This window comes from Hyperoodon ampullatus, assembly GCF_949752795.1.
Source record: "Hyperoodon ampullatus genome assembly, chromosome: 10".
Classification (NCBI taxonomy): Eukaryota; Metazoa; Chordata; class Mammalia; order Artiodactyla; family Ziphiidae; genus Hyperoodon; species Hyperoodon ampullatus.
Window position 1 is genome coordinate 21863367 of NC_136923.1, and position 25189 is coordinate 21888555.

Consider the following 25189-nt stretch of genomic DNA (forward strand, 5'->3'; position numbering starts at 1 on the left):
ATCTATCAAAATACCACCACAGTGAGTCAGGGTGTTAGTCCCAAGGCACAAGCAGAGCCAGATGCCTTTGCAGACCTCTTCCTGGGCCAGCCCCTTTCTGTTCATGGTGGGCCTCAGCTTCCTCCTCACGAAGTATGTGGGTTTGGACTACGTGATCTCCAAGGCACCCTTTGGTTTTTACCACTTGAGGGGGTTGTGATGCTCACTGCCACTAATAGAAAGGTCTCCTAAAAGTAGCATTGCTGGGGACCCAGCACACATGAGCCTGTTTTGAAAAAGAACCTTAGTAGTTTCCATCTGCGGAGGAGTCTAGGCAAAAAAAGAGGTTTCTTAGTTGATGTTGAGACATGTGACCTGGAGAGAGGCTGGTGTTTCCTATTAAGTACTGTGGACTGTGAACTCTATCCCTCCTTTTACTGCCTGGCACTGACTTTCAGCTCAATGAATGCTATTGACTTAAACCTGATTGAGGGATAATAAAGGACAAAGAGGAGATTAAGTATCATAATTTATTAATAGAAGCTACATTTACTGAGTGCCTATCAGGCTTTATGCATCCATTCCACTTCAGTGATTCTGAAGCTTTCTTTTGCATAGAATCATCCAAAGCTTAGTAGAAGATTGGGGGTGGGGCCTGAAAATTTGTATTTGTAACAAGTTCTCTAATGATGCTGATGTGGCTGATCCGGGTTTATATTTTGAAAACACTATGGATTTCATTTAATTCCAGTCTTACAAGGTAAACATTATCATCCCCAGTTTACAAATGAAGACAGAAGTGCCCAAGGTCTCATAGTTAATCAGTGGAGAGTTAAGGATTTAAACTGTTTCTTCTGACTCTAAATCTCATTCTTGTCCCACTCCAAGAAAGGATATGCATATATATGTACGCACACAAGTATTTTTGAACATGGTCGTTTTTCTGTATCCAGCCATCCAAATAAGCACACGCATGCGCGCGCGGGGACACACACACACACACACACACACACACACACACACACACACACACACACACACACACACACACACACACACACACACACCCCTATCTATCTACCTACATATCTACCTATCTATCTCTGACTCTGGAAGAAAGTATTCCAAAATTCTATCACCATTTATCTTTAGGTGATGAGATGCTTTGCATATACATAAATTGTTTAAACAAATAATGTATTACGTCTGTATTCTCACACAGCATAACATTATACACTAGTTTTCTCTAATTAAGTGTATTTAATCAAGATTTTAATTACAAAGAAGTCTTTGAAGCCCCGCGAGCCTGGCACAGGCAGCCCCACTAGCCCCGCCTCCTCTCCTCCTTCCCCGTCCTCGCCCCTTCGCCGGCCCCGCCCCCTTCGCCGGCCCCCGCCTCCTTTGCCGGTCCCGCCTTCTCCCTCCTGGCCTTGCCCCGCCCCTTCGCTCCTCCCGCCGTGGGGGTTCCTGGGAAGAGGCGGAGAACAATATGGCGGATGGCGAGCAGCCGTAAGTACCCGGGCTCTGCAGGCGCCCCGGGCAGGGCTGGGCTGTGAGAGAGCGCGGCGGTGGGCGGTCGTCGCCTCCACCCGGAGTCCCCCCACCCTCCGCCCCGTCCCCTCGCCCCTCATCCCCTCGCGGCGCCCAGTGTGTAGCGTGATGCTGACCCTTCTTTTATTCTCTCTTTCTTTTAGGGAGAAGAAAAGAAGGAGAATAGAGGAGCTGCTGGCTGAGAAGTTAGTGCTGCCGGGAGGCCGGGGCCCTCTCCGGGGACCCCCGCCTCCCCCCACCCCAGGCCAGGGGACCAGCCGCAGCGGGCCCGGGGGGCTGGGAGGGGGGCACCCGGAGCGCAGGCTGCGCCGCCTCATCCCCCGACCCCCGCCCGCAGCTCCAGGGGCCCGGCGGGCCCTCCTGGTCTCTGTCTCTGGCGGGCGCCGGGCCCGAGTAGCGCGCACAGATCCCGCGCCGGCCCGCCGGGGTGCTTGACTTAAAGGTCTTGCGGAAGGACCCTTGCGCCCCCCTTTTCCTCCATCCCAAATTGTCAGAGCTGTGACCTTGTGAGAAGGGAATCTTACTAAAACACATGAAACGGACACTAGGCCGTTTTGGGCCTTTCGTAAACACTGAGACAATAGTATTAATTGCAAACTTTTTATGAGAACTTTATGTCAGGTATTGTACTAAGCACTTCAATCATTTGTGCAAAATCATTGGCTCTTAAAGGACAGTGTTGACTCCAGAGAACTTATTTTCTCCGTTAATTACACACCTTATTTCATATCAGATGCTTAGTTTTGTGCAGGTGAGACAGGTTTAAACGAAGTGTTTTCCACCCTGGGCAACACCACATATTTTTCCTTCCTCCTTACGTGGAGGGGAAGAAAGTACTCTTGCAGTGGGCGTGGTGAGTTAGTATTCATTTCTGGGCCAATTCCCAGTAGCAGGGCCTTAGAGTCTTTAGGTATCTTCCTCAGAAAGTTGAATTTCAATTGCAAGAGGACTTGGAACAAGTTTAGTTTCACATTTCTTTCCACCTTTCATTTCCTCTCCACTTTAAAATGACAGCCACAATTTGAATATTTACTGTATATCAAGTATTGTACTAAGGCGTCTATGTGGATTATCTCTTTATCCTCATTCTGACCTTTAGAAGTAGGTACAAACAAGCTACAAATGAGGTTTATGACTGTTAAGTAATCTGCTCAAGGTCAGAATGCTATTAATTGTGGAACCAAACCCAGCTGTGACTTCAAAACCTATGGTCTTTATTGCTAGGCAATACTTGGTCCCTTTTGTAAAAATTGGATATACTAACATGTTTGAAGGTAGAAATTGTGGGATTATAGGAAATTTGAAAATTAAAAATAATCACAACGAAACATGATCTTGCAATGAGTAGAAAATACATGTATTTTGTTAGAGGAGTCCCTCGTTACTCGATTGTATATTCTAAAAGATTTCTAGGAGGTAATGCCTATCTGTCGCATAATTATAACCTAAAACATTCTTTGTGTTTAGTGGCAACAGAAACCACTTCATAGTCCTGAGAGATTCTTTTTTGAAAATTAGGACCTCTCAGAGAAAAATGTGTTAAAGTTCCTCTCATGAAAAATAATCTTCAAGTCTCACCTTTCAGACTTGGAAAGGACACATGAATTGTGTTAGATGTCAAGCATTAGGATTCTGGAAGTGGAGGGTTTTTTTGGATTTTGTTTTTCCTTGTAGCTTATATTTCCTGTTCCAAGTGTGTTCATAGAACAGATTGGGCAGTTTGCAGTGATCTTTAGTAAATTCCACATGTTTAGAAAGCCCATTTCTCACCGATTGACCAGTATCCCAAGTTTTTTTTTTTTTGGTTGGGGGGTACGCGGGCCTCTCACTGTTGTGGCCTCTCCCGTTGCGGAGCACAGGCTCAGGACGCGCAGGCTTAGCGGCCATGGCTCACGGGCCCAGCCGCTCCGCGGCATGTGGGATCCTCCCCGACCGGGCCACAAACCCATGTCCCCTGCATCGGCAGGCGGACTCTCAACCACTGTGCCACCAGGGAAGCCCCAGTATCCCAAGTTTGATCTTAGGTTGTTTTAGGAACCCAGAAACATGTCGACTGACTGATTTCCTCAAACATGTGCAGTTCTTACCTTTAAATAAACTGTATAATAGCAAGAAAAGACATTAAAAGCATAAGCATAACCACATGGAATATTACCCTTTTTATTTGAGCAGGTCTGGTGTGGTTACCTTTTCATTTGGGGAAACCATAATAGTTGTAGGTGTGGCTTTTTCATACTGATCTTTGCAGCTGAATTTACTGTGTTCTGTGCAGAATGGCTGTTGATGGTGGGTGTGGGGACACTGGAGACTGGGAAGGTCGCTGGAACCATGTAAAGAAGTTCCTCGAGCGATCTGGACCCTTCACACACCCTGATTTCGAACCGAGCACTGAAGTGAGAAACGTTTATTTTTAAATAACTCCTCTAATAGTTTTATGTTTCAAAAACAATGAAATGCTTCCTTTTTAATTTACTCTTATAATAAAAATACTAATAAAATTGTGTAAGTTATCTTGAAATACTAAATGGAATATTTGCAACTGATTTTATTTGAATGACTAATATTTGAGTTGTTTTCACATTTCTCATGTAATATGTTGAAATTTTTCAAGAGTAAAATGACTTCATAACCTCATTTAAAATTCTAAGTTATACTTCACTTAAAATTCCAGTTTAAAATTACTTTTGAGACACACCTTTTTAGCCCTGCTATGATAAATTTAATTTTCACAGGAATATAGATGTGCTTGTTTAAATTTTGAAGTTTATTTGAAATGAGCATCTTTGCTTAGAATTGAATATAATTAATTGCATGTTAAATAGTATAAAAAATATGTGACTTCTGTATAATAGAGGAATAGAATTTGTAACTGGTAGTGTCTGACTTAAAGCAAATGTTAGTTAGAAACAACTTGTTTTTTATTACAAGGTAGGAAATATTCCTTTACAGTAAATTTTACAGTAAATTTTTATGTCCTTTTGTATTGATGAAGAGATGTTTTGAAATAGAAGTATTGTGCTGCTCCTAAAATTAAGGTTCAGACTCTTGGGTTTGACTCTGTCTTATCTGAATAACTCTTCTTTCCTTGAATCTTGGACAGAATTGACAGTATTCTCCATTTCTTTGGATAATCCAACATATTTTCTTGTGCTTCTGCATATTTTTTTTGGCCTAATAATTTAAGATACTTCTGTTAAGAGGTTGTTTCTGCTGATAGGCAATATTCTAAGAGCTTTGTCTCTTTTTTCTTCCTGTCATCTCATGTTTTGTAAGTTTAACCCACTGTATTCAAAAGCAGCTATTATTCTTGCCTTTTTTTTTAAAGACCTCTAAACACCTTGTGCAGTGCTTGATCTTCAGTTCTTACAATTTTTACACTTTTCTATTTTTAAGAAGTCAGTTAAATAATTGAGTTTGATGCTTTCCATCCCTTTCGAAGTTAAAAAAAAAGACAACTCTTAACTAGGCATAGTTTTTCTTGTTAGAAATACCGTTTTAATTTCATACAATAAAAGTCAATTTAAAAACATTAAAGTTGGAACTCTCTGAAATCATTAGGGTTATAGAATTTCTGGTTCTACCTTCATAAGTTTAATATAATTTGCTAACTACAGAGGCTGTTCTTTATCGTCAGTTGCATTTTTCATGGAAAGCTCAGAGGCTATTTTATGGTTTGTTGCTTTATTGATGCTACTTAAGGTTTTTATCAACTAGATTTTAATATGCCTTTTCGTTCTTTACAGTCTCTCCAGTTTTTGTTAGATACGTGTAAAGTTCTAGTCATTGGAGCTGGCGGCTTAGGATGTGAGCTCCTGAAAAATCTGGTAATATAACTATATAATATGAAGTTTTTTCTTTATGATAATTAAACCTTTTTCCTTTTCTGTCATTTCTTTGTTATGATTGTTAACCGTTTCTCCTGAGCCTTTGTTAGATAAGTTTAGCAGGTCAAATTCCAGATAGTAATTAAAACGATGATGTAACTTAACTTTTTAAGCCCAAAAGTCCTCGGCTATAAAGTTGTTAATAGAAATTCTTACTTCTCTTTTCTTCTCTCCTTTTTATCCAACAAATCTTTGTGCTTCCTCTTGCAGAGAGCTCATTAATTCAGTGAAGTAAATAACAAAACTGGTAACTCATATTTAACATGTAATTTCAAAGAGTTTATTATTTCTTTTGTCCCTCAAAATAACCCACTTAGGTGGATGGGACACTGTCTCATTTTATGTAGAGGGGAGACACAGGTTCAGGGATGTTAATTGACAAGTTTTTTCTGGATTATGGTGATGTACCTGGAATCCAGTCCAGGCCATCAGTTCTTAGTCAGGTGTTTCACTGAACCATTAGGTCATTACATGATCTAATCATATAGTAATTTTTTTAAGACCATATGGTAGTATATCCATAAAATTTGGGGGAGCTAAACCTTTTTTTTGGTCAGTCTGTTTTAAATGACTATTATCTTAAGAGGGGGTACTATTTAGTGAAGCTGTTTCTGTATACTGGTTGGAAATACATACTTTGTGACTTAATTAGTTTCACTGACTTTTTAAAATTAATTAATTTATTATTTATTTTAGGCAGCATTGGGTCTCCATTACTGTGTGCGGGCTTTCTCTAGTTGCGGTGAGCGGGGGCTACTCTTCGTTGCGGTGCGCGGGCTTCTCATTGCGGTGGCTTCTCTTGTTGCGGAACACAGGCTCTAGGCATGCGGGATTCAGTAGTTGTGGTGCGTGGGCTCAGTAGTTGTGGCTTGCGGGCTCTAGAATGCAGGCTCGGTAGTTGTGGCACACGGGCTTAGTTTCTCTGCGGCATGTGGGATCTTCCTGGATCAGAGCTTGAACCCCTGTCCCCTGCATTGGCAGGCGGATTCTTAACCACTGCGCCACCAGGGAAGTTCCATTTCATTGACTTCTGATAACTACAGTAGTAGCTCTTTACAAGACTTTATCAGTTTATTTAGCAAAAATGGATAAGGGAAGAATTGATGTGCAGCTGTTGTATGCCAGCCTTATGATTAGTATGTGGGAAAGTGGAAATGCTAGAGTAGGCTTCTTGGAAAATGAAGCAGGTAACAGCCCGATGAAGGACGTAAAAAGTCACCCTTGGGACCAAAGTTTAAATATAAACAGCCACATTAATTTTGCTAGGAAACACTAACATCGCTCCTAGTGAGACTGCAAAAATTAATACGCTTCATGGTAGTCAGCTATGCTGGGTTCTGTGGGCATTGTAAGCCATCATGATCTGTGTCCTTAATTTGAAATATCATTGGGAAGACAAGTCTCTCACAAAATAAACAGCAGCATGTATGATATACTCTGTGATAGGGTGCCAAAATGACAGTACCTTATCAGACATAAATACCCTTGCAGCATCAGAACCAAAGGATTTATGGAGCATGGGCAGTGGTTTTGTATGCACAAATTGTGTGCACAAATCCCCTAAATAGTTAACTTTTTCCAAAGCTGTTATTTGAAAATGTGGTAGATACCAATTTTAAATGTAAAGTAATTGGAAATTAGATCTGAGGAGTAGTCATCCAGCAACTTTAGGAGTGGCCTTGTTATTTATTGCATTGTAATAACCTCTTACTCAAAAAAAGAAGAAAACTAAGTGTTTGCAGTTTTACCACTTGTTACTTTGCTTGTTTCACACATAAGTACAAAAGAGATATACATACATGTTTTTTCAATTGATTGTAAGCCCCCAAAGGCTCATTCTAAAAAAAAAAAAAAGTATGACATTAATATTATTGATTGAGCAAATATTTATTCAGCCTCTTTCTCTGTATAACAGGTACTATTTTAGATGCTAAAGTTACAGCATCAAACAAGACAGGTGTTTGTATTTGTGGGGCTTATGTTTTAATGGAAGGGAAAAGACAAGTAAACTATGTAGTATGTCGGATGGTAATAAATGCTATGGAGAAAGGAAGGATGGAAGGTATCAATATATAGCCTGGTGGGAAGGAAAAGGGTTCACAAAAAGGTGCTATTTGAGCAAAAAGGTGAGCAAGAACATTCTAGGCAGAGGGAATATCAGGTGCAAAAGCTGTGAAGTGGGAGCATAACTGTTTATGTTCCAGGAGGGCAAGGAGGTCGTTACAGCTAAAGCAGAAGTGAGGAAGGAGGGGCATTTTCTAGGAGGATATCAGAGATAATGGGAGGGGCTTGGAGTGAGTATCCCAAAAGGCTTGAGGTGCTACTGTAAGAAGTTTGCCTTTTACTCTGAATCAGGAAGTCATTGGAGAGATTTAAACAGATGAGTTGACTCGGTCTGGCTTTAACTTGAATCACTGTGGCGGAACAGAGAAGGAAGCTGAGAGGCTGGTTAGAAGGTGCAGTCATCTAGGCAAGAGGTGAGAGTGACTTGGAACAGGATGGTAGTACTGCAGGTGGTGAGACGTGGTCGGGTTATGGATATATTTTGAAGATGGAGTCAGCAGGATTTGCTGATGGATTGGTGTGGGACATAAGAGAAGGAGAGGCGTCAAGGATGACATGATAAGGTTTTTGCCCTGAGCAGCTGGAAAGATGGCGTTGGCATTCACTGAAGTTGGGGGGGCTGGGCAAAAAACAGATTTGCAGGTTCTGGTGAGCAAGAATGATTGGCTTTGGTTCTGGAAACTGTAAAGTTTGAGATACCTGTTAGATGATGCTTTATTTTATGAGAATGTCTGAAATCACCAGAACTAATAAGCGCAAGGGCGCTCCAAATTCTGGCCAGTAAATTTGGAGTAAAACTCATGAATGTGGTGAATGGGAAACCAATTTTTAAAAAGTGTTCATATTCTCATGAGTGGGGTGACCAGGTGAAGAACGTGTTTTTGGGAGGGGAATTGATCCACACCCTGCCAGACACTTGAGATGGGTCATGTCAGAGAGACTGAGAGCTGGTCATTGGAGGTGGCAACGTGGAGGTCACTGATGAGCTGACAAGTGTGGTTTTCGGTGGAGTGATGGGAGTGAAGACTTATTTACAGCAAGTGCAAGAGAGGACTTTGAGGAAGAAAGTATGGACAACTCTTTTGAGAGTTTCTTGCTATAAAGAGGGGCAGAAAAATGGGGAAATTATTGCCAAGTGATTCAATTTGATTACATAAGTCAACTGACCAAGACCAGAAAAGCATAATTGATTATTGAGGTCTTTTTTTTTAAAATCTTTTGCTCCTGCTCGTAAATTTGAACAGTGGTTGTACTGTTAAAATATGTGGCATTATCACTGAAACACAAGAGTTTGTTGCTTTTCTCTAGCTGTTTGATTGCTTGCTTTTGACTCTACTTTTAAGATATTTCTTTTACATGTGCAGTGTATATACATACGTGTGTGTGTGTGTTTATAATATAATCTTATAGTTATTTCTGAATGGCGGCATGCTTATGTAAACTAAGATAAAGCTTGTAGGAATTACTTTCAACAATATTCTGAAAAAGAATAGCAAATAAAGTTAAGTAGTAAGACTAGTAACATTAAAATATCTAGCAGCAGCAGCAGCAGGAAAGCAACAAACTTTACAGACATGTTTATGGGATTATGAAACAACTATAGAAATTTTGAGTTATTCTCTTTTGGATATGGACTATTTAAAACTGAGTAGTTACACTTTTTTGACCTTTACAAGAACCCTGAATTTTATATATCTTGTAAGACTCTTTAACCATTGAAAACGATTGTGCAGAATTTATTATTGAGAATTTGTAGATTTAAGACCATTGAAAAGAAATTTTAAAATTTCAGATGTGAGGAAACTTCTGCTTAATTGGATTTTTTTTATTCCCACAGGCCTTGTCTGGTTTTAGACAGATTCATGTTATAGACATGGACACTATAGATGTTTCCAATCTAAATAGGCAATTTTTATTTAGGTAAGTTTTAATATCTTATTTTAAAATTGTGATAATCATTTGAACTTGAGTACACTGCAGTTTAATAATTTTAAAAACCACTGAGAGGATAACACAAATTTTATTAAGAAAATAACTACACTCCCATCTTAGGTAAAATTTTGCAGCAAAATTTTGGGCATTCTGGTGAAAGCAGTTTTGTAAGCAAATATATGTTTTTGTAGTTTTTAAGGAAATCTACAAAAGGTGTATGTGATTTTGGGGTGATTGTGCCCTGAAGACAATGAGTGCAGCTCTTTTCCTTCTGTTGATTTCATAAGAGAACCATAACTATATATTAGGCCCTCGTGAGATATATTGGTGGGGACTTATGAGCCAAGATTTGAGTGGTGACTCTGGGGCAATGAAGTTGTGACAGAGTTTGAACTTTTTATAGAAGGTGAAAGAAAATGGTGAGTTAAGGAGAGAAAACCCAGAAGCAAGTGAAATGGAACAAAGAGGGATAATTACCTTAGGCATACATGATATACAGAAGGCAATCTAAGAGCAGCTTTTTTGAAGTGACTTTAAAAACTGGAAGTAGGCCTTATATGCAGATATGAGGAAAAGTTCATTAATAAATTTTAATATGTAGCATTTAGGGGCTTGAATGGCTTAGATAAATGTATCTATTTGTTAATCAAAGAATTATAGATACGGAGAGATAGGGACTTTTTTCTCTCTCTCTAGTGCTTATAGAGTACTGACAGAAAGCACTCAAATAGTCCTAGGTATGCAGGATGAGGTTAGGTTAGCAGAAAAGATTAAGTTTGTGGAAAATCTTAAAGAGATTGAAGGATGGGTTAAACTAAGTCAAGTTAATAAAATATTGTAATTGTGTGAACCCTACATTTAACTTTTAAGGTTTTCGTTTGTTTATTTTTTTAAACCTCGAAATTTGTCTTCTCTTGATAGAAAAAGTTTGTGGGCCCTTTCCAGTCTGACAAATTTTTAGTGTATGACTGCTCTAAAAAAGACACTCCTGATTGGGAGATTGGGATTGACATATATACACTAATATGTATAAAATGGATAACTAATAAGAACCTGCTGTATAAAAAAAATAAATAAAATAAAAGTCAAAAAAAAAAAAGGAAAAAAAAAGACACGACCGAATTGATTGGTTATTGATAGTAGGCCATGCCCTTTAATTTCGGGCTGAAATAATGGTTGAAGATCATAATGACAGTTAACATTTGTGGAGTGCTTAGGATATATTAAGTACTTTCTAAGCTCTTTATCTATATTACCTCTTTTAATCTCAGAGCAAACCCCAGGGTAGGTACTTGTTTTCCAGGTTAGGTAATTAGGCCACAGTGTCCTGCAAGGATGATGTATATAAAAGGCCATTTTGCTCAAAGTGCAGTTTTTAGGTGGAGCAATCTAATCCCCTAATTCTGGAATGATAAAGTAGCAGCTCCCACAGAAACCATCTAGGAGTTCTTTTATTTGGGATCTATTATGAAAGCACATACAATGCACAACCTAAAAGATTCTTGAAACTATTTTATCATCTTTACATACCTAAACAACTCTGTCCAGAGTAGTTGAATGCAGTACTTAAATCAAGTTGCTTGACTTATGCTAGAGCCTGTTCTATTGCAAGTTAGGACAAAGTCAGAATAAAACTCTTATCAGAAGTTTTGAGTCAAAAAAGCATACTGCTTTATTAGAGAGGAGAAAATTGACCTGTTAAAGCATTTTTTTAAATTCCAATTTTAAATAAAATATGATTTCTATTAGGCACATTGATTTTTTAATATTCATTTATTTTTAAAGTGTTTACTCTGTGTTTAGTAGGAAGGAGTACAAAGAGGTAAGAATACGGTAACTTTCTTCCAGTTGTTCATAGTCTAGTATGATAGACCTATGTATATAACCAAAAATATGTTGTGAAAAAATAGTAATGAAGAACTTGTTATGTATACATGAGGGAGTGATTTGTTTCTGTGAGGAGAATGAGGAAATATTAGGAAAGAAAATACCATTTGTACTGAGGTTAGAAGAGAGAATTCCTGTCCTTTCCTGTCTGTAGCTATGGTTATTATCTAGGGGTGACTTTTTGAGGTCTTTTAATTTTTACCTCCTCAAAAATATTGGTAACATTTGCAATTGTACACAATGCCTTTGGAATTATTCCTTCAAAAACATGGTTATGGCTTCTTATGGGACACAAAAGTTACTACTTAATCAGCACACATGGGAAGAAGGGGATAAATGAACGTTCTTGCATCCCTAGGACCCCTCGAATTTATTTCAGCCAAGACCTGCATAGTAACACCTTGAAGTTCTGGGGTTTAGGGCAAATACTTGGAAATCTCTGGATCTGGGACAATTTTTTACATTGGGAAACACAACAGTGAGAAGTGGCTAAGAAACATGCTGTTATTATGCTTTACCTTAAAAAAAAAAGCACTGTTTATATTTTTACTTAAATACTTAATTAGACTTGTCAATACTTGTAAATACTTAATTTGGAATATCAACAAGGGTTGACATTTAGTGTTGAATGACTAATTTTTCATCAGAAATACTTAGGTTAAAAATATTCCTCTAAATAGCCTCCAAATAAACTCACTGTGGATACTTTTATGTGTGAAAGTAGATTATGTAGATAATCTAGATTTATATTGTGAATGATAATTTAATATAATTTTTCCTGTAGGCCTAAAGATGTTGGAAGACCTAAGGCTGAAGTTGCTGCAGAATTTCTAAATGACAGAGTTCCTAATTGCAATGTAGTTCCGTATCCTTTTGACAAATAAGTTACTTAATACTTAACTTTTTGAAGCTTTTTATTATTATTATTATCATTATACAAGAGATGTTTAACATAGAGAATACAGATAAGCAAAAGGAAAATAAGCAGCAGCAGGAAGCTTATTACTGTGATACCTGCTGGTAACACTTAGTTTAATGTCCTATCAATCTTTTCTTTTTAAGGTTATATAAATTTTATAAATGTAGCCAGTGCCATCATTTATTTTGCCTTATTGCCCTTAATTTCAGTTTCAGTTGCATATCTCCTCTACTAGACTCTGAGTTCGTAGGCTAGATCCCATTAATCTTTTTTTAAAATAAATTTATTTATTTGATTTTATTATTTACTTTTGGCCGCATTGGGTCTTTGTTGCTGTGCACGAGCTTTCTCTAGTTGCAGCGAGCGGGGGCCACTCCTTGCCGTGGTGCACAGGCTTCTCATTGCGGTGGCCTCTCCCATTGCAGAGCACGGGCTCTAGGCTCGTGAGCTTCAGTAGTTGTGGCTCATGGGCTCTAGAGCACAGGCTTGGCGGTTGTGGCACATGGGCCCAGCTGCTCCGCAACATGTGGGATCTTCCCGGACCAGGGCTCGAACCTGTGTCCCCTGAATCGGCAGGTGGATTCTTAACCACTGCACCAGCAGGGAAGCCCCCCATTAATCTTTGTGTCGCCTTACCATAGCAGGCAAAGTAAAGAGTCAGTATATTACTAGTTAAATGGAAGGTGTGTCAGAGTAAATATATTTTTATAAGAAATATGTTTTAAAAAAGGACTGTTCACACTTTGTTGATTCCCATACCTTTAGATCCAGGGAACTTTTAGTATTTTATAGAAATTCAGGAAATGGGATTTGTTATGTTGGAAATACCACAGGATACAAAAATCAGCATACAAAAATCAATTGTATTTCTCTGTACTAGTAGTGAACACATGGAAAGTGAAATTTAAAATACAGTGCCGGGCCTCCCTGGTGGCGCGGTGGTTGAGAGTCCGCCTGCCGATGCAGGGGATACGGGTTCGTGCCCCGGTCTGGGAGGATCCCATATGCCGCGGAGCGGCTGGGCCCGTGAGCCATGGCTGCTGAGCCTGCGCATCCGGAGCCTGTGCTCCGCAACGGGAGAGGCCACAGCAGTGAGAGGCCCGCGTACCACACACAAAAAAAAATAAATAAAATAAAATAAAATACAGTGCCATTTACAACCACTCAAAAAAAGGAGAAATACTTAGGTGTAAACTTAACAAAATAAGTATGGGTCTTGTATGCTGAATACTGCAAAATGCTAATGAAAGAAATCAAAGGAGATCTAAATAATGGAAAGATACTCCATGTTCAGGAATTGGATGCTTCAGCATACTAAAGATGTCACTTCTCCCCAAATTTGTATATAAGTTTAACATTATTTCTATCAAAATTCCTGCAATTTTTTTTGTTTCTCCAGATGGGATTATTCTAAAATTCATAGAGAAGGGCTAAGGAACACCTAAGATAATACTGAGAAAGAATAAAGTCAGAGGAATCACTAGCCAATTTCAAGAGTTATTCTATAACTACAATAATCAAGACTATGTAGTATTGCCAGAGAGATTGGCATAGATCAGCAGAACAGAACAGAGAAACCAGAAATAGCCATGTGCTAATATGGCTGATTTATACTCGACAAAGGTGCAAAAACAATTCACTGGAGGAAGGATAATCTCTTCACTAAATTCTGGTGGCAAAAAAATGAATCTAAAACATCAAAATTACAAAAATAAACTCAAAATGGATAATAGGTTTAAGTATAAAATGTAAAACTGCAGAACTTTGGAAGATAATGTAGGAGAAAAATCTTGGGACGTAGGGCTTGATGAAGAGTCCTTAGACCACATTAAATCATGATCCATAAAAGAAAAAAAATGGTAAATTGAACGTCATCAAAATTAAGAACTTTTACTCTGTGAAGGATCTTGTTAAGAGGATGAACAGATAAGCTACACACTGGGAAATACTTAGGAAGTAGTTATCTGACAAAGAACTCATCAAGAATATATAAAGAACTTTCATAACTCAAAAGTAAAAAATAAACAGTGCAAATAGAAAATGGACAAAAAATCTGAAGAGATATTTTGCTAAAAAAGATAGCAAAAAGCCCATGAAAGATGTTCAGTATCACTAGCTATAAGAAATCCAAATTATGATCACAATGAGATATTACTACACACCTATTAGGGAAGCTGAAATGAAAAATAATAATAAATGCTGGCCAAGATAAAGAAAAACTCGATTACTTGTACATTGCTGGTGGGAAATATAAAATGGTATAGCCGTCTGGAAAATAGTTTGGCTATTTCTTAAAAATTTGAATATGTACTTCACATACGACTCAACACTTTCATTCCTTGGAATTTACCCTAGAGAAATGAGTACTATGTCTACATAAAAACTTGTTCTCAGATGTTCATAGCAGCTATATTTGCAGTAGCCAAAAACAACCCAAACATGTGTCTATAGGTGAATTGTTAAACTGTGGTACAGTTAATACCGTATATACAATATACAATTATTGTACTCAGTACAATAATACTGAGTGGTAAAAAAGAACTAACTAATGAAATACAACTTGGTTGGATATCAGGAGCATTATGCTGAATGAAAAATGCCAATCTTAAAACGTCATATATTGTATGATTGCATTTTTATAGCCTTCCTCAAATGACAAAATTACGGAGATGGAGAACAAATTAGTGATTGCCAGGGATTAGGCATGGTGGAAGGGATAGGTGTGACTATAAAGGGGTAGCAGGAGGGAGATAGTTTTGGTGATGGTATAGTTGTTTATCTTCATTGTGGTGGTTACACATATCTACATGTGTTTAAATGACAGAACTTTACACACACATTGTACCTGTGTCACATTTGTGGTTTTGATATTGTACTATAGTTATATACGATGTACCTGTTGGGGGAAACCAGGTGAAAGAAGTATGGGACACCTGTGTACTATCTTTGCAAAAATAAAAAGTTTAAAACTGCAAATTCAGGTCCTTATAGGGAGAAAGAGGGGGGAAAACGTGTGCACACTCTTTGTCTACCCCATTATTAAGATCTGGGAAACTTTGGGTATTTTGTAGAAATCCAGGAGGTAGGATTTCTTGGTTTGGCTCCTGTGTCTCCTATTTTTGTTCTTCCAGTGTTTGTTCTGCTTCTCTTTTGACCTTTTCTAGCTTTTCTCGCTGCAGCTTATGCCTCTTGTTTGCCTGGCATTCAAAAGGAATAGAGGTCTGAGTGGGTGAGGGCTAGAATTGAATGTATTTTTTATAACTTTATTTGTAGGCGAGAATAAAAAAATCTAGGGCAAACATATGTATTGTCCCTCTTTCCTCCATTTTGCTTTCTAAAATATGTAATGCACGATTTGTTTTAGGGGAGTGTAATTTATATGTTACTAAACAAAATTGCTTCATTTGAAAAATTAAAAAAAATTTTTTTTGGCATATATATGCTGTTCAAATGTTAACTACTATGATTCACACCCACAGCCAATTTTGAATGGGGTTCCCTTGGCACCCTCCAGGCTGGGGAAGCCTGCAGATGTGGTGTGGGTTGGGTAAAAAGAGAGTCTTGGAAAACTGAGTTAAATGAGAGAGGAAGAAAATTCATCTCTCCCCCTCTCCAAAGGAAAAAAAACAATAACAAATCATTAGCACCTGAAAAAGCTATTGGAAACATGTATTCTAAAAATTAGCTTTGCAGTAACTTTTTTTTTTAATTGACTATATCTGACATACAACACTGTATAAACTTAAGGTGTACAATGTGTTAATTTGTGCAGTAAATTAACTTCTGAGATCCCCTTTCTAAATGGGAACTATAATGTGCCTGTTCCCTTCACTAAACAAATGTTTATTGCCTCTCTGCTTGGTGCTGGTGGTTGAAGGTACACATTCTGTTTTCCCAGGGCTTATGGTTTTATATAAGAACTGAAGCAGAGTAGAGAGTATAACAGAGACACAGTTATAATGATATGGAGGTTTGGAGATGAGAGGAACTATGTGGTTACGAGAGAGTAGTGTTTAGAAAAAAGGTTTTTCATCGGGTGGGATTGTGTTCATTTTGTCAGATTCCTGAATTCCCCTGCTTTGAACATTGATGACTTATGTCTTGTTTTAAATATACATTTATAATTTGATCCTTATGGAATTGTTGAATTCATTTTACAAGTTAAAAATTTAGCAGCTTAAGTTCCTTTACTTATGTTCAGACATTTCAACAAGATTCAGGATTTTAACGACACTTTCTATCGACGTAAGTTTTCCACTTGAAATTAAATTCTCACTAAATTCTTATTATTTTTTAGTTGCTATCTGTTTGAAGATTGCTAGCTATTTGAAGGCTATTTCTTTATTTGCTTTCATTTCTTGGTGTTGGCTTTTCAGGAATGTTGCTGACTGAAAAGAGAATGGCACCGTTTTAATTCTTAGTTGGCACCATTAGGTGCATTTTTATATGCTCTCTTGAGTAAGGATTACTCAAGGACTAGAAGCTGTGTGTGTTTTATAATGAAAAATGGTTTTTTGTTTGTTTCTGAGAAATGGTGAATTATTTTGTGCAGCAGCATTTAAAAAAACGTAACTTGCATTTTTTTCTCGTAGAATTTCATATAATTGTATGTGGACTGGATTCTGTCATAGCCAGAAGATGGATAAATGGCATGCTGGTAAAGACTTAGTGTTTTTACAGTTCTCTGAAGTTCTTCCTGCTGCTCTTAACGTACTAAAAATGAGACTTTTGTGTCACACTTTTGAAAAATCAGAGTTTATTCAATTTTCAGTAATAGGTGTAGTTCACTGTTTATTGCCAGTCATTAATTTTCAGGTGAGGATGTAAATTGCTACTAATGTAATCCCTTGGTTTGTTATATTATTACTCAATAATGTGATTGACTTACAGAATTACTAGATAGCATTTCCCTTTTTTTGAATTCTTATCCCCCTCTCCTTATAAGCCCTTCAAATAATTTTCCTAGATATCTCTTCTAAATTATGAAGATGGTGTATTAGATCCAAGCTCCATTGTCCCTTTGATAGATGGGGGGACAGAAGGTTTTAAAGGAAATGCCCGGGTGATTCTGCCTGGAATGACTGCTTGTGTTGAATGCACACTGGAACTGTACCCACCACAGGTAATCACAGAAGCACCCACATCTGTTTTATAGTATCTTGGGGTAGAATAAGGGTTGAATTATTAAGACTAGTCAATATTTAGGATTTAAAAAAAATTTATTTATTTTTAGCTGCATTGGGTCTTTGTTGCTGCGTGCGGGCTTTCTCTAGTTGCCCCGAGTGAGGGCTACTCTTCGTTGCGGTGCACGGGCTTCTCAGTGCGGTGGCTTCTCTTGTTGAGGAGCACGGGCTCCAGGTGCGTGGGCTTCAGTAGTTGTGACACACAGGCTCAGTAGTTGTAGCTCCCAGGCTCTAGAGCGCAGGCTCAGTAGTTGTGGCGCACGGGCTTAGTTGCTCTGCGGCGCGTGGGATCTTCCCGGACCAGGGCTTGAACCTGTGTCCTCTGCATTGGCAGGTGGATTCTTAACCACTGTGCCACCAGGGAAGCCCTAAGATTTTTAATTAGGGGTCCACGATGCCACCAGGGAAGCCCTAGGATTTTTAATTAGGGGTAACCGTATTTTAAAAATCATGCTAAGAAGAAAGATGATAAAATATGAAATTTTGCTCTGTTTGAGGAAAGATAGAATATAGACTGAATATCATCATTTTGATACTGTTCTCATAATTCATTTGTATTATTTTTTTATTTGGAGAGTAGAGATCAAGAGATCAATTACAAAGGTATATGTTGGGATAGAGCTGTAATCTATTTTCTTTGGTCTTTGCCTGTATTGTTTCAGGGAGATAAAGATATCAGGGATAAGAATGATATTTCTAAAGATGGTGCTCTTTAATTTACATACCCACTTTAAAGGGCATTTAGAATTTTGATTTATAGATATAAATAACTTTATTAGTATCTACTTGGAATTGATTAAACTGTGAATTTGTTTTGATTTTGGCTAATTTTATATCTTCAGATATGAATATTAGGTAAACATAATAGAGTACTCATATTTGAGAATTTATTCAGCCCTTTCCTTCCCATGTTCTAACAAAGCTTAAATTTATATACTTTGTAAATATAAGGCAAACCTATTTTTTTAGGCAGATCAACTTAAGTGAAGTGACTCAGATCCTCTGTGTTAGTTTCAGAAGCATTCTTAATGGTATAAAATGTTTTATTTCTGTAAGTGGAAGGCTAAGATGAATTATAAGAAAGTGTTACAAACTAGATCAAAACTAGAAGTTACATTTTAAAGTAATTTCTTGTTTAAAATCCACTAAAAAAGGCAAACTTGGTTTTAGGTTAATTTTCCTATGTGCACCATTGCGTCGATGCCCAGGCTACCAGAACACTGTATTGAATATGTAAGGATATTGCAGTGGCCTAAGGAGCAGCCTTTTGGAGGTAATAAACCTAATTTCATAATCCAGAATTACATAAAATGTTTGTCTATATTATTTATTTGGATAATTACATTAAAAATAAGTTGATTTAAGTTGACATGTTTCTGTCTTCCCTTCCTTTTTTTCTCCTCTGACAGAAGGGGTTCCATTAGACGGCGATGATCCTGATCATATTCAGTGGATTTTCCAAAAATCCCTGGAGAGAGCATCACAATATAACATTAGGGGTATTACGTATAGACTCACTCAAGGTAAGTTAGTGAATTGTCATAAATTATGATCTTAGGATGATCCCTTTTTCAGGAGGTGGGATGCCTTGGGGGAAATAATTGATATGATTTCAGATAGTACTATCCATTTGGGATTCAGTAAAGGTGCCCCAAATTTGGTAGGAGGGAACTGAGTTTACTAGAATCCATACTACTTCCTAACTAGAAGGAATTTAATAAAATCACTGAATCTTATTTACTTAGGGTTGGAAGAGGCCCTAAATCATCCAGGTCGAACCATTTATTCACTTCATCTTTTGCTTAAGAGCAATTTATCCCTTCCTGGGGCAGTCTGTTTCACATTTGGACAGTATTGTTAAGACAATTCTTCTGTACATTGAGAAGAAATAGCCATCTTTAGTGTGGTCCGAGTATTGTCCCAGAGTATGCCATATATACATTTAATTCTCTTTTAAGTAATAGCCCTTAACGTATTGAACCCTCCAAATCGTTATCACTCCCATCAACCTTCCTAGTTCCTTTAATCCTTTGACAAGTTTCATGACTGAAGTTCCCATCATGTTTTTTTCTAACCATATTTTAGTTATCCATACTTCTTTTAAACTATCCAGGTGAGAATGCAGTGCTCTAGGATGGGTCGTATGATAAACTTCTGATCATTGATGCAGTCTTCGAGGAGAGCAGACTTTTGTAGTTTTTGTTGTTGTTTACATTGATGCTCTACTTTTGATTCTTTCAGGTTACTGCCTGCTAAAATCTGGAAGTTTTCTCCACATATACAATTGCTAAGCCACATCTCCCTATTACAGATTTGGCAGTTATGGGGAGTGTTAGTTTTTTCTTTTATACTCAAGTATAGGTCCTTATAAGTTTATTCTTAAATTCAATGGGCTTTTCTCTCTTTATATATGTATATTCTTTTATGTTTGCCAACTTGTGTATTTTTAGCTTCATATCACTTGTTGTTTTGATAATCATATCCTTTATCTCTTTTCCAAATAATTAATTTAAAATTTTAACAAGACTAAACTAGCTGAGAACAGACATCTGAATCATACTTCTGGTCAGGCCCTTTTAGATTTATCTCCTCTGTTGATCATAGCTTCTTGAGTACCTCATGTTTCTTTGTCTTGTTCACAAGGATGTCATGAAAGGCCTTTCCAGATGCTCTGCGGAAGCCTATCCTCCAATTTCCTTGGGTTGCAAAGCTAGTCACAGTAACTAAATGACATAGTCTTGTGACTTGTCTCAGTGAACAATTATAATGCTCAGTTTTAGTGATCAGTGTTTCCTAATGTAGAACTCTCAGTTCACCCTTCCTAGAATTTTGTCCAAGATCATCAAGTTCACCAGAAAGAGCTTTGTCTTTGTGAAAATCTGCCATTTCTCTCCTGTGATTATTTCCTTATGTTTACTAATGTTCTGGTTTGTCATTTGAAAATTCCATTCTTATACACTCCTCGTTGCTCTTATACACTCCTCGTGCCCCTCTTCTGACCTGCTTTGATCCCAAGCATGATCCCACCTTAGAGCTTTAATACTCCTGATCCTAACACCTGGAATGCTCTTCCTTGGATTCCCCTCAGGGTTGGCTGCTTATCCCTCAGGTATGAACTGCACCATTTCCTGATCATTCAACTGAAAATGACTTCTAAGCCATTCACTATTTTACCTTTTCATAATTGCTCAGAACTAATGGTAGCCTTGTTTTTCTATGCGAAGAATATTTCATACTTACACTCTAATTCATCCCTGTTCTGGGGGCCTTTGCCCTTGGTGTTTACTCTGCAGAATTGCTCTTTCCCCAGGTCACTGCATGGCTGGGTCTTTCTCATGGTTTAGATTTCAGCTCACATTATCACCTCCCCAAGGAGGTCTTCCCTGACCATCCAGTCTGATGGACTCCTCCATCGCTGTAAGAGCAGATAATTTTTTTTTACTGCTCCTCTGTTCAACGCCTGGAACAGTGTCTGGCATATAGTGCACATTTATTTGCTAATTGTTTGAATTTAAAAATGTATTCTCTTTGTCCTGATCAGGAACTATATGAACTCATTTCAATATGTAGTTTGAATTATCCTTCCATACCTTTTAGCAAGGCTTGGTGTGCACTTCTCAGCCTGAGGATGGAGGGCCTTGACGAGGAGTACAAAAGCCAAATTGGAGGTGAAGTCCAGATTTTTTGAAAAGGGCTGGGGGACAGGGGCGTATCTTTATCATTTTCACATTGCTTTTATTGGACAGTGTCTCTTCAACTCCTCCCTGTTTGTGACTACCTGTTGCTCCTTCCAGTACGTCCTGCTCTATGTGGTTCACTGGAGAGCTTCCAGTAATCATGAGGTTAGCTCCTCCCTATTTCTCCTTTCAGAATTAACTTTTTAAAACAGCTTTCCAAACTTAACTGCCTTCCTTTCGCGCCTTCTTAGATATTTCCCTTTTTTTGAAGTTTTTAAAACCTGCCTACACCTGAAGTCTTGGGAACACATCTTTCAGGGCTGTCTCACACTCTAAGATAATATGGCTACTTTTCTCTGAATTTTTGTTTTTCTAAAATGAACAGTACAAATATAGTTACAGAATGTTTATTTTGTACTTAAAAAAATGGTTTAAGGTGGGGCTTTGTTCATTCCTAATTTGTGGATACTGATATGAAAAAAGTGGGGTAGAAATAGAGAACTACATTTAATATTTTGTGTAGTCCATATTGTAGAGTGAAACAAAATGATTAGGCACAGTTTTTGTTTGTTTTAAATTTTTGTGACTAGAACAGCTAAAACTATTAGATGAGGAAAAATTAGGTAACTGTTATTCTCCTACTTTATTTTACTCAAAGCTTACTGAGTATAGTATAGTATACTGTATCAGTTAAGATTATGCACTTTAGGGCAGAGCTGGGTTCATATACCACCCCTATTGCTTATGAGGTGTATAGCTGTGGATGTTGTTAATTTCTCTCAACCTCATTTTCCTTATCTTTAAAATCAGAGTGATAAGACTAACATGATGTTATGAAAATTCTGTAATATTTTATTTAATCTTCATACTGTTCCTGGAACAAAATAAACACTCCAATTTTTAGCAGTTATTAATATATTATTGTCTCATCTTTATATGAAAGTGTGAAGAATTTACTATTCTTTCCTACTGTAACTTGCTTAAGATTCTGAACATGATAGAAAATAATGTGAATGTGAAAGAAGGTTGTTTCATTGTTAAGCTTAAGTCTATTTTCTGACCTGAAATCCTGAAAAATCAAGTTACGGAAAATGATATTAAATCATCATATTGTCTAATTTAAGATACCTACTTTTTAAAAGAAATGACCATATTTTAATCAGTATATTTTTTCAGGGGTAATAAAGCGAATCATTCCTGCAGTAGCTTCCACAAATGCAGTCATTGCAGGTGAGGAAAAATGACCACTACTTAATTTTGTTTTCTTTCCTTCAGATTTTGATTCAATACCTAAATTGATATTTCTGCAGCTACTTGATCTCAGAAAACTGGTGTTCTGGGAATTTGATTATCTTCTTGGGTGGATGGTGGTATAATCAAGCTGCCCCCAAAACCACAAAACAAGCTATTGGACCCTGTATATATTTTTTCTTACATTATATCATAGATAAAGTACTCTGTAATAAGGGGACATTTTAGTGCCATTTCTTTTTAATCAGTATAACAGGCTGCACAGTAATCTGAAGAAGAGGGAGAAAAACATGAGGTGGTACTCTATCATTTGGAGTATACAAAACAAATATAAAATGCTACTTTCTCAGTTTTTACAAATAAGAGTGTTTATATATGTATTTTTCTACCTACTTATTTTGTAATCAATAACCTTGTAAATTTATCTGTACTGATTTATAACTGACTTTTTAAAAACTTCTAATTTTAAATGTCTAATCTTCATTGAGTTAAAGCACCTTTATTTTCTCTCCGCTTTAGCTGTGTGTGCCACTGAGGTTTTTAAAATAGCCACAAGGTAATGGGTTTCATTTTTAATATATTTGTAAATCTGTGTTTTGATCTGGCTCAATTACATAAGAATGAACATTTTTTCATTACAGTGCATATATTCCCCTTAATAATTACTTGGTATTCAATGATGTAGATGGACTGTACACGTACACATTTGAAGCAGAGAGAAAGGTTAGTAATAGTATACTAATGAAAACTTTTTTTTTTTGCGGTACGCGGGCCTCTCACTGTTGTGGCCTTTCCCGTTGCGGAGCATAGGCTCCGGACGCGCAGGCTCAGCGGCCATGGCTCATGGGCCTAGCCGCTCCGCGGCATGTGGGATCTTCCCAGACCGGGGCACAGACCCGTGTCCCCTGCATCGGCAGGCGGACTCTCAACCACTGCGCCACCAGGGAAGCGCATGAAAACTTTTTTGATCATGCATATTTTTATTTATTTATTATTTAAAAAAATTTATTTATCTTTGGCTGTGTTGGGTCTTCACTGCTGTGCGCGGGCTTTCTCTAGTTGCCTCAAGCGGGGGCTACTCTTGGTTGCGGTGTGTGGGCCTCTCATTGCGCTGGCTTCTCTTGTTGCAGAGCACGGGCTCTAGGCACGTGGGCTTCAGTAGTTGTGGCGTGTGGGCTCAGTAGTTGTGGCTCGCGGGCTCTAGAGCGCATGCTCAGTAGTTGTGGCGCACGGGCTTAGTTGCTCCGCTCCGCGGCATGTGGGACTTCCTGGACGAGGGCTCAAAACCATGTCCCCTGCATTGGCAGGCAGAGTCTTAACCACTGCGCCACCAGGGAAGTCCCTGATTTTTAAATATTAATTACTGGCTGGAAATGTGAATGAAATTGCCCACACCCTTTCTAAGTATTTTCTAACTTCCAGAACCCTACTTACTGATACATCTTTTGTAATACTGTATCCTGAAATAAATACTGTATAGCAAAATAATTTAGGAAAAATGGCCCTTTAGGAAAAGCAGGTTTTAAAACATAAAAATTTGTTCATAGGGAATATGCATGATTATTAAAACAACTTGATTTTCATTTCATCATTATAAAGAGACTGTTATTGGTACATGTGCCACTGTGACTTGTGTTTTATTTTATATCTAGGAAAACTGCCCAGCTTGTAGCCAGCTTCCTCAAAACATTCAGTTTTCTCCATCGGCTAAACTGCAGGAGGTTTTGGATTATCTAACCAATAGTGCTTCTCTGTAAGTGTTCAAGATTTTTGTTATGTTGTAGAAGAATTTTTGTGACTTTAAAACTTTAAAAACTAGGATTGTTTTTTAAAAAGTGATCTTTGATTTTGTTTTTCTTATAATTTAGGCAGATGAAATCTCCAGCTATCACAGCCACATTAGAGGGAAAAAATAGAACACTTTACTTACAGGTGATCAGTGTTCAGTTTTTATTTTTTTCCACAAAATTATATTAAAAGTTTAATTTCACTTAATGTGCTTTACGTTATTGTTTTCTAGTCAGTAACCTCTATTGAAGAACGAACAAGGCCAAATCTCTCCAGGACATTGAAAGGTATTTTAAATGAGTATATTTACTAATAATAATCAATTTCTTCCTTTTTTTTTCCAGTAAAAGTAATAAATGCCTCTTCTAGATTTGCTCTTAATGCTTTTAAATGGTGCTACCATCCTACTTGTATCTTTAGCAACATTAATAGAGTTTATTGCTCTTTTAGTAGAATATTAAAAAATCTCTAGGAAATCAAATATAATACTACCTTGATTAAATAAAGAGAACTGGATTTTGATGTTTATCTAGCCTATGATTCTTTATAGTTTGTATATGTGTGTATTATCTATTTTGTTGAGTTTTTTTGCTTGGGTTAATTGTACATTTTTTCTTTTAGAATTGGGTCTCGTTGATGGGCAAGAACTGGCAGTTGCTGATGTCACTACACCACAGACTGTACTGTTCAAACTTCATTTTACTTCTTAAGGAAAAGAAATCTGCACATAATAGAAAACTCATGAAAATATTATACTTCTTGGATGCTAAGAAATTTAATAGGTGTCATTTTTAGCATTAGTGTTGCTGGAATTTGACTTTTTTTTTTTATAATGAGCCACCGTTTTTTAACTTTATAAACTTTCCCTTGAAGACAGAATTTTGGGGTTGGTGCTTGTCAGCATTTTCATTAGTAATATGGAAAATGGTGCCTGGAGAGAGAGATTATGAGGAAATGTATTGCTTCTTTTAGAGGAGGAGGCAAACGCCCTCTTGTATATGGATTTTGTTATGGTCAAAGAATGCATTCTTCAGTTTTCATTTGAGCACCCACATATACAAAATATGTCCCTTT

General features: G+C 37.5%; 1 protein-coding gene across 4 annotated transcripts; it reads left to right on the forward strand.

Annotated features, from left to right (window-relative positions):
• Window positions 1–1438: 1438 nt before the first annotated feature.
• UBA3 (ubiquitin like modifier activating enzyme 3) lies at window positions 1439–24825 on the forward strand (the record flags this gene model as incomplete). Of its 4 annotated transcripts, none has more annotated exons than XM_079713959.1 (18): window positions 1439–1488; window positions 1674–1715; window positions 3803–3923; window positions 5274–5354; window positions 9316–9398; window positions 12082–12162; window positions 16418–16461; window positions 16809–16873; window positions 17183–17338; window positions 18570–18672; window positions 18809–18922; window positions 22253–22306; window positions 22847–22883; window positions 22969–23050; window positions 23980–24080; window positions 24196–24259; window positions 24348–24402; window positions 24737–24825. In XM_079713959.1, 18 exons carry the CDS (start codon window positions 1469–1471, stop codon window positions 24823–24825), a joined length of 1392 nt encoding a protein of 463 aa, XP_079570085.1. The 4 variants fall into 4 exon arrangements, with proteins under 4 accessions (XP_079570085.1, XP_079570082.1, XP_079570083.1 ...); XM_079713956.1 differs by having other exon boundaries at window positions 1469–1488; window positions 1674–1745; XM_079713957.1 differs by lacking the exon at window positions 1674–1715 and having other exon boundaries at window positions 1469–1488.
• Between the last annotated feature and the right edge of the window lie 364 nt (window positions 24826–25189).